At 47.9% G+C, this 10,278-nt stretch overlaps 1 protein-coding gene across 7 annotated transcripts in view; it reads left to right on the forward strand.

Annotated features, from left to right (window-relative positions):
- The first annotated feature begins 381 nt into the window (after positions 1 to 381).
- The window catches only part of Pcnx1 (pecanex 1), a 146,538-nt gene continuing 136,641 nt past the window's right edge, over positions 382 to 10,278 (forward strand). For 6 of the 7 annotated variants that reach the window (XM_029541145.1, XM_029541144.1, XM_029541146.1 and 3 more), the window contains exon 1: positions 581 to 888. In XM_029541145.1, the coding sequence (XP_029397005.1) occupies positions 736 to 888 (153 nt within the window). In that variant the 5' untranslated portion in view covers positions 581 to 735. Of the gene's footprint in view, positions 889 to 10,278 lie in introns of all 7 variants that reach the window. The other variant, XM_021202606.1, reaches the window with a different exon arrangement.

A 10,278-nucleotide genomic window follows, 5' to 3' on the forward strand; every position in this document is an offset into this window, starting at 1 on the left:
GGACAAATGCCACAAACGGCAGCCCCTGCAAGGTCTACGAACTCCGGAAGTCTGGAAGGCCGCTCCACTTTAGTGAGCTTGCCGGGGTCGGTCAGGCCCGGTGCAGTGCGGTCCCGTTGCATACCCCGACCCGACCCAATCTCACCCCACCCGACCCCACCCCACCCGACCCCACCCGACCCCACCCCCATCCCCACCCCGGCCAGATGCTGCTTCTGCTCGCTTCTCCCAAAAGGAGGCGCCCGTGCGACCCAGAAGCTGCGCGTACCCGTGGGGACCGCTCCGCGGGCGGAGGGAGCGGGAGGAGGAGCCGGAGGGGGCGCGGCTTCCTCCGCGTCCTGCCGGGCGCCGGCTCGCCTGCTCCGCCGGGCCAAGGCTGGCGGCCGGCGGGGGTCGCGGCGGCGGCGGCGGCGGCGGAGGCGGCGGCGCTGGCGGGCCGGGCTCGGGCTCGGAGCTCGGAGACAAGATGGCGGCGGCGCTCGGGAGCCCGGCCTCCTCCTCCTCCTCCTCCTCACCGCTCTCCGCCCTGCCGCTCGCCGCCTCCTCCTCCGCCGTCTCCTCCTCCTCCTCCTCCTCCTCCTCCTCGTGCAGCAGCACCAGCGAGCGCCGCGGCGCCGGGCCGCTCTCCCGGAGCTCGGGAGGGGGCTAGACCGGTCCGCGGGCGCGCAGGCGACGAGGCCGAAGCTGGGGCCGGGCCGGGGACGACGGCGGCGGCGGCGGCGACGCCGGGTGGGGATGGGGTCGCAGACGCTGCAGATCCTCCGGCAGGGGGTGTGGGCCGCGCTCAGCGGCGGTTGGTACTACGACCCGCACCAGGCCACCTTCGTGAACGCGCTCCACCTCTACCTGTGGCTCTTTCTGCTCGGCCTGCCCTTCACGCTTTACATGGTGAGTGGGGGCGGGGACGGGGACGCGCTGCGGACGCTCGGCCGGTCCTCGGGGGGTGCGGGGGGTCGCGCCCCTGTCCTCCCCGCGTCCCGCGGTCCGGGCGGCGGGCGGACGCTCCCCTCCCCCGCCGGCTCCGCTCCGGGCCCCGGGTTTCCCGTGTTTGCAGCACCTCCCTTCCCGCCGGTCCCCGGCCGGGTCCCGCTTTCCTAGCGCCTCTCGTGCGGGTCCGCGTAACTGGCGCCCGAGGCCTTCCATCGGGGTCCCCGGTCCTTTCCCCGGGCCTCGGGCTATCTACCTCCCGCTCCCCGGGGGCGTCCCCGCCCGCACCTCGGTCCCCGGCTGTGTGCGGAGCCCGGGGGAGGCCGTGCGCGCTCCGGCTGAAACGGAGTCGCAGGGTGTCCCGGCTCGTACTCGCTTCCCGTGCTGGGGGAAACCCCAGGCGGGCTCGTGCCTCTGCAAACCGCTGATCCGTTGAGTGCGGGTTCCATTCGGTTCAGCCCCGCGGCGAGGGGCCGCGGTGTTGTCAGGCTAGCGCTGCGGACCGGGAGCGGGGAGACGCGGGAGCCTGGCTAGCGTTTCACCCGTTTGTTTGCGTTGGTTCAAGGCCTTTGACTGGCAGGGAAAAGGAGAGTGCCGCCGCCTGTTGCTTGGTGCTCTAGGGCCAGTTTCTCTGAAGTGATTTTGGTGTTCCCAGACGGCTTCCCTCTATAGCCAAGGCTGGCCTGAGACTCACTGTGTAGTTCCAGGCCTCAGGAGTGTTTTTAGAGGATGTTTTCCTGAAAGATGTTTGCACACTTCTTAAAAAAAAGTAATAATAATAAAGGGCACTGTATTTTAGGTGGGATATTTGGGAAAACAAAGCTTTCAAATTTTAAAGTAATTGGAAGGAAGGATATTAACTTTTATTTTTAGGGAATTTCTGCTAACTTCATGGTTCTTCAGAGGGCTAGAACAAAGGTGCTGGATTACCAAATCCCCGAATGGAGAGGAGAAGTACCAGGAGTTAGGGCAGCCTATTTGCTTCTTTTCTCAGTATCACTAATTGGCAGGAACATGCCTTGGGGGATGGTGAGTGTGTGTGTGTGTGTGTGCGCGCTAAATGTCGCATTGTCAAGCAGATTTTGATTTCTAATAGAAATGTGTTCGAGGGACTTACACCAGCTTAAAGGAGCTATTACAGGACTTGTCGGTCTTGTCTGATTCTGAAAATTTATCATTAAATGTTATCATTTCAGTTCACTTTGGCCGATCGGGTTCACTCTGCATCAGCATCCCTTCCAGGAGTGTGATGTCCTTAATGAGCAGCTCCGAGGCTGTGGTGGGGAGGCTCTTCAGGCTTACCCGCTTGCTTTCAGAGCTGCCTGCCCCAGTGTCCAGACAGGTTGTACATCTGAGACAAAATGATCGTTGGGAGGTCAGGATTTGTTGCTGTGTGCTGTGTAAGGTTTGGGTCTAAGCCTCTTTGTGGAATTACCACCACCGAAGACTTGAGAGGAAGTGGAAAGCCATATATTGAATTACCTGGGAGTTTATTCAGTTAAACTCGATTCTCAGGTATTTGAGTGTCCACTGTGCACTAGGTACTTTGCCAGGTTCTGGGAAAATAAAAGTGCTTCACTTCAACAAATGGCAGCTCCACTCTTCCCAAAGCTTTAAAAGCTCTCATAGGCTTCTCTTTCTCTTCACTCCCAGTCCACACACAAAGCTAGTGGGTTCTGTCTTTAAAATCTGACAGGAGTCTGTCATCCCCCACTCAGGCCTGGTTCAATCAGCTCTGCCCTGCTGGGTACTAGTCTGGGGTGGTGGTGGTGGTGGTAATGGTATTTGTATCAAGGCTTGTTTCTGCTCTTGCTTCCCAACACATAGATCAGGATTCTTTGAGGTCCTGTGGCCCTTGTGCTTAGACCAGCTTCCCCTCTGCCCCTGCTCTGCCCCATTCTGTACTCAGTTGGACTGCTTGCAGACTACCCAGCAGCTGACATGTCCTCACTGTGCCTTGGACTGGGAGTGCCTGCCCTTCCTACTCTGTCAGGGGGCCTCTCCCTTGCAGATGATTGTGTGGCCTGCTTTGGTTAGGTTATTTCAGGTCTCTGGCCTGTGAGACTTTCCCTGATAAGCAACGTAGCAGCCTCTGACCTCTTCTGCCCGATTTCTGAACAACAACAGTTTCTGCTGGCTGATGCACATGCTCACTTGCTGGTTTTGTCACCCTGTTGCACTGAGGAAATCTAATAATAGACTTGAAGCCCTGACCAGGCAGGGGTTTCTCCCTGTTCATTGCTATAGTCTAAGGGCGTAGAGCAGTGCCAGACAGACACGCAGTAATGAGACGTTAGACAGATGACTGGCAATGGATACGATTTACTTTCTTCTCTCAGGGAACTTAAGAGTCTAGTGTGGGATAAGCAGCAGCAAGCTTAGAACTGTAGGGATGATGAATGATCAGAGGTCGTGGTCCGGGGCTTAGCACAGAGGAGTGTAACAGTTTAGGAAACAAGCTAGTGCTATAATAGTGAGGTCGATAGTGTGACATATATATCCATATTAAAGCAGAAGCTCACCTGCATTAATATCTCACCCATGGTTATTATTCATGTGTTCTTCCAATAATAGTGCAGGTGACAGTGACTTTACTGAGTTTGTGTACAGGTTCTTAGCCCAGCTAAGTATCCCCATTGTTACTTGTTTTATTACCTTAGGCAGGTACATGAACTGGGATTTATATATGACTTTTTGAAGCCAAAATCACCATTCAGGATCCCCACAGGCATGGGCATACTCTGTGTGTGTGTGTGTGTGTGTGTGTGTGTGTCTCCCAGCTTTTATAGGTCATTCAGAGGAGTAAGATACAGTTTCTGCTATTATTGTTCTAGATAGGGAAAACCAAGAAGAAAAGCTTCCCACTTAACTGATTATCTTTTGTTTTCCTTGTTAACTCCATTTATATCATTCTAATTGTTAATATACATGGCTTAGCATGGGTGAGAGTTTTGGGATAGGGTAGCTTTTTCTTTTTCTTTTTTTCTTTTTTTTTGGATGAAAATTCACTGATTGGCTATTATCTTGAGTCTTGAATATTGCCTTTGCTGTTGATTTGCAAGATCACCTTCCTGAATCTTGGTTTGCTCATGTGTAACGTATTTCATGAGTATTTTGCAAGGAAATAATTATGAAATAGATTATTCACTTTCAGAGTAGCCTTCAGTGAATGGTGTTTCAAAGACTGTCTAATTAGAATTTTTCTCTATAATGCTGCATGCCTAGAAGAGATTAGACAGTGCTGAATTTGTTGAGGGGAACCATTATTCTAACATATTGCTTCACATGCAGTCTTTTGTCTATGAAGAGTTGCATGTCTAGATGATGAAATTCATTAAAATGTATTTACATTAAGGTAGACTGAGGGCACATTGCTTATTTAGCATACAAGAGACTCTGGTTGCAAATCTGGGCACCTGTCTTTCTCTAGTTTGTTTAAATAAGAAGTTCTCAGACTCTAATTGACATTAACAATTACTTGACAGTGTTAAAAATGTGTCCATGTACAAACTTGTTCTGGTTCAGAACAGCTGGAGTGTGGTTCGTTCATTCGTATACTGCGCGCTAGGTGAGTTCTGAGAACTTGATCAGTGCACACATAATTCTTAGCCCAGTCTTCTAAACTGGTACTCACTCGTCTTCATGACTTTCTTGAGACATCTAAGAGAAATAATGTCTAAAACCATTCTGAAGGGCCTTAGAGATGGCTCGGTGGTTAAGAGTACTGGTTGTTCTTCCAGAGTGCCTGAGTTCAGTTTCCAGCACCTATGTGGCAGTTCACATCTGTAACTCCAGTTCTAGGGCATCTGATGCCCCTTTCTGGGCATCTACAGGCACAAGCCACACCAGTGATGTACAGAAAAACACTCAGGCAAGACACTCATACACAAAAAATTTAAAAAAAATTCTGATTTTTATTTTTATTTTTTTATTTTTTTATTTTATTTTATTTTTTTTTTGGTTTTTCGAGACAGGGTTTCTCTGTGTAGCCTTGGCTGCCCTGGAACTCACTCTGTAGACCAGGCTGGCCTCGAACTCAGAAATCCGCCTGCCTCTGCCTCCCGAGTGCTGGGATTAAAGGCGTGCGCCACCACGCCCGGCAAATTCTGATTTTTAAATGGATGCTCCCATTCCAAAACAAACAGACAAATGAACAGATAGAAGAGGCGAGGAGGAGAAGAAACCTTTCTTCATTGTTGTGTACTGGTTAATGGTATAATGGACATTGCACCATTGCCCTGCTCTTGGTGTAGACACACACACACACACACACACACACACATACACACACACCCTTAACCATGCCTGCTGTCAAGAGTAGCTCAGCTCTTCCTTTTACTTCCTGCCCAAGACTGTTTCGTCTGTACTGTTAAGTTAGTCATGTTACCAGTCCTTAGCATCTATTCTTGCCTCTTTATAGCTCTTCGCAGACACGGATTTAAGTCAGGCGGTGCTGTCTACTTCTTTTATTTATTGGTTTAATTTTTTTTTTTTGTACGATACAATATCCTCCTCCAACTCCTCCAAGATCCTCCTCCATTTTCCTACCCACCCAAGTAAATGTTCTTTCTGTCTCAAAATAAACAACCCCCCCACCCCAGCAAACCAAAACCCAAACCAAACAAACATCCCCCAAAGACAAAAATACCAATGTGGGGGAGTGGTTCTGATGCTTTGATCGGGAATCTGTATGTCCATACACTAAGATCCTTGTCCCCAATTGGGTTTTGATAAATCAATAAAGATGCCAGTGGCTAATAGCTGGGTGGTAAGAAAGGGGCAGGACTTCCAGGTTCCTGCAGGCTAGGAGAGAGGAGAGGACAGGGAAGAGAGTCAAGATACTTGAGGGAAAGAGACGGAACAGACTCAGCTGCGGGGGAGATCTTCCAAAATGTAGGCAGAAAGGGAAAGAGGAAGGGCAGTCTAAAAGGGTCTTGGGCAACAAGACCAGTAAGCTTCACTGAAGGTAGCCCGGCAGCTGAGCTGAGGGCAGATTAAGTGGGGTTGAGCTAGGAGTAAAGGGAAGGGCAAGATAGCTGTGGAGGCTTGGAAGAGCCCAGCCATTGAGCCTGTAAGGCAAGTTAAAGATGAGCTAATGTGCGAAATGAGCTAATGTGTGTGTCTTTCATCGGCGAGTCCAAGAGAACCCTGGTGGAAGGCTGGTAGCTTGGCCCACCCAGGAACATTAAAGCGGGTAGTAAAAACTACACGCTACATATCAAAACAAGGTAAGCATACACACAGAAAACATGGAGTCGATTTTGTGAGTGTGGGGCCTGCTGTGGAGTGTAGTTCTTATACCTAGTGTCACTTCATTGATGAAAACTGATTTTTCTCTCAATTGCTTCTTGCTTAGGGGGTAGGACATGGTGCTCTCTACCCCTTCTCTGTGCAGATTTTGTCTAGTTGAAACTTGTACAGTTCTTTTGTGTGGTGCCATGGTCTCTGTGAGTTCATATGTGCATCAGTTTTGTTGTGCCTGAAAGGCATTCTCTCCTTGGGGTTACCCATGACCTCTAGCTCTTACAGGCTTCCTGCCTCCTCTTGGGCAAAGATCTCTGAAGGGAGGAGTTTGACAAAGACATCTCATTTAGGGCTCTGCTCCAAAGCTTCTTGCTTCACACATTGCCTACTTGTGGGTCTCTGTTAACTATGATGTACTGCAAGGACACCTTTCTGCTGCGAGGGTTGAGCAGTGGTGCACTGGTCTATTGTTACAGCAGTATGTCATTAGGAGACATTTTATTTCTATGTTCATTTAGCAGAATAATAGTAGTAGGTTTTCTCCTAGGGCCTATAATCTATTTAGTTTCAGGATCTTGGACACTTTTACAGTATCAGCTATGAGTTCCATATTAAGGAATGGGCCTTAAATCCAATTTTTTAAATGAAGCAGTTGGTGCCTTCCATAACGGTTGTGCCCTATTGCACTGGGAACCTTGTTTGTGTAGGTCCCTGGGTTTGTCCCTGATGATCCTCATGGCCGCTTTCTCCTCCTTCCAGCACTATGGACTTAGTCAGTAGAAGGGAAGCTGCTGGTTGGGCACCAACTCAGTGTCTCCATGTTCTGTGACATAACTAAATGGTATCTTCAACAATAGGGTCTTATCACCAGGTCGTGAAAGGTACCAATAACATTGCAAAGAGCCTGTCATTCCCCCCACCCCCTGGGGGTGTCTGTGGGATCCCTTTGACCAGTGACTTTAGATGTAACCTATTCCTGGTCCTGGAGGTTACTTGGTAGTATGAGATGTCTAGTGTATACTACTAAGGGGGGTATAATTGTCTCCCCCATTATATGGTAACTTCATTAAAATTCCTTACATATGTATTTTAGGACATTTCTACAATTGTAGACTTCCCTATAACTTTTCTTTTTTTAAAGATTTATTTATTATTATATGTAAATACACTCTGGCTGTCTTCAGACACACCAGAAGAGAGCGTCAGATCTCATTACAGATGGTTATAAGCCACCATATGGTTGCTGGGACTTGAACTCAGGACCTTCAGAAGAGCATTCATTGCCCTTAACCACTGAGCCATCTCTCCAGCCCCCCTATAACTTTTCAGAGTTAGTGTTAGTTGTCTTTCCTTGCATGTGGTCCTTTACCCTTTCCTTGTGTGTCCCCATTTTATCCTCCTAGTTTCTTTATCTCTTTATAGCACTTTGTTCTGTTTCCCCTGCTTGGAAGACCCTCTGCTCCCTGTTTTTACTACTAGTGTAACCTCTGTGGTTATTTAGATTGAAGCACATCCACCTACAGTTTAAAAGATAGCACTCCTATGAGAAAACATGCGGTGTTTACCTTTCTGGGTCTGAGTTACTGCATCTAGTATGTTTGTATGGCTACTGTATGTTTAAGTCAGTGTGGGGACCCTCAAAACGCTGAAAATTGATCTCCTACATTGTAGATCAGCCTTACGGGACTGTGTCCTAACTACAGAGATACTGTTCATCTGTGTACACTGCTCCTCTGTTCATAGCAGGTTAGATGCTCCTCAGCTGATGAATGGGTAATGAAAATGTGGTCCATTTACACAGTGGAATATTACCCAGTTGGTAAGAAAAGTGGAATTATGAAAATTCACAGGTAAATGGCTGGAGCTAGAAACAATCACTACTCCCTTTTAATATCTTTGCATGTAGAGCTTTGGATAAAAAAATCCAACATCTTTACCAAGGCCATACTAAAGTCATCTCTGCCTTTACTTACAGTTTGTGCAGTTTCCCGCTGTGCCAGGATCAGGTGGCCTCCTTTCTTTCAGTTGAGCCTGATACACTGCTTCCTCGTGAAGGAGTTTTGCCTCTGTGGTGTCTTCCGAAAGGAGACTCCTCCTCTTGTTCTCCTCTCATTCTCGTCTTGTTCTCAGGCTGACTGTCCTGTAGTGTAGGATGGGCCTACGTATCATCTCACAGTTCCCCCTAACTGTAAACAGCACCCTTCTTAGTGCCATCACTTCATCTGGTCAGCTGCTCTCATGGTGCTTCACAACCATGTGTTTGTATCTTTGTTTGCATGTTCGCTGTCTAGACAGCTCTACTGCCATAGTGCCTTAGAAGTTCAGTGAGGGCAGGGTCAGGTCTGGTAGTATATTATTCAGTGTCTGCTCTGAATGCGTGTTTGTTGATTGAAAACTGTATTACATAAATGGACCTTCCTTAGGTTGACCACCAAAACTGGTCTGGAATAGTTGAGTGCAGAGTGTTGTAGGAGGTTGTATTGTGAGCAGAGTCATGTGTAGAGTTAGTTTCAGTGGCTGCAAGTTAAGAATCAAGTGCCAGAATTAGTCCAGTGAAGCTTGTAAGTCACTCAAAGTACAGCAACATGTGGGTCTTGTGTGTGCAGCCTTGTAAAGTTATATGTATATAGCAACATGTAAAATAATGTATGCTAAGTACTCTGTGGAGTAATTATCATAAATTAATCATTCTTATAAAATTTATGGTTATGACTTTTTCATAGTTGCCACCATTATTCATTTTTGTGGTTGGTCTGTAGAGTGAAAGTTTCTTTGGAACCCGCAAGCCCTGAGTTTAAAGATTACGAGATTTGAAAGTGTAGAAACTCATCTGATGGCTTAAGATCAGTGCCTTTGGACCAGAGGCTGAGGATGTAATTCATGCGGCAGCATGCTTCTGGAGTGGAGCCCGATAACCTGGGTTCAGTTCCTAGCATCACATAAACCAGACCTGGGGGTGCAAGACTGTAATCTAACAGTCAGGAGACAGGAGGATCTCAGGCTCAGGGTTATCCTCAACTACATAGAGTTTGACCCAGCCCATTCTACATGAGTCCCTGCCTCAAAATTGATTAATTAAAATCTAACCCTTCTAGCTAATGAGCATGCTCAAATCCTTAGCAGTAGTCTAGATGTGTCTTTAACTGTCTGGGTTACTGTTCTATTGTTGTGAAGAGACATCCACAGTCACTCTTACAAGAGAAAGCATTTAATTGGGGTCTGTCTTACAGCTTCAAAGGCGAAGTAATCTCTTGACCTAAGGCAAAGAGAGTAAGACTGGGCCTGCCATGGGCTTTTGAAGCCTCAAAGCCCACCCCCAGTGACACACTTCCTCCAACAAGGCCACACCTCCTAATCCTATCAAACAGTTCCACTCTTTGGTGATTAAAGCATTCAAATATATGAGTGTATGGAGACCATTTTTTTTTATTTCTTTTATTTTGTTGTTGTTCTATTTGTTTGTTTTCTGAGGCAGGATTTCTCTGTGTAGCCTTGGCTGTCCTAGAACTCCCTATCTAGACGAGGATAGCCTTGAACATAGAGATCTACCTATCTCTGCCTCCCAAGACCTGGGATTAAAGGGTTGTGTCACTACTGCCTGACTACAGATTGCAAGGTTTGAATGTCATAACATGAACAGAAAACAAACCACTGTACTTACTCTCTATAGAGTCTTGAACAAGTGGGCAGACACAGGGATGTACAGAGACAGGCTTGACACTGGACTCCACAGTCCAGATAGACACTAGTGACTAAGTTCAACTCCTCTGTCTAAATATACCTACCCATTAGTAAATGCGGGATATTTTAGCTTTTCAGGTCAGTGAAGCGACAGACTTCCTGGTTAAATCTCTGCTCATAGGCTGGAAGAGAAATAGAAAGCCCACTAGTTTCCAACAGTTAACTGTTTTCTGACTTAGAGTGGCTTCTGGAATGGAGGAAAGCATTTTGTCTTTCACAAATCATTGTAGGTGGCTCATGGCTGCCTGTAACTCCAGCTCTAAGGGATCCAGTGCCTGTCTCTGGTGTCTGTGTGCACTTAGGTATCCATGAACACTCTCTCTCTCTCTCTCTCTCTCTCTCTCTCTCTCTCTCTCTCTCTCTCTC

This window comes from Mus pahari, chromosome 7 (assembly GCF_900095145.1).
Source record: "Mus pahari chromosome 7, PAHARI_EIJ_v1.1, whole genome shotgun sequence".
Taxonomy (NCBI): Eukaryota; Metazoa; Chordata; class Mammalia; order Rodentia; family Muridae; genus Mus; species Mus pahari.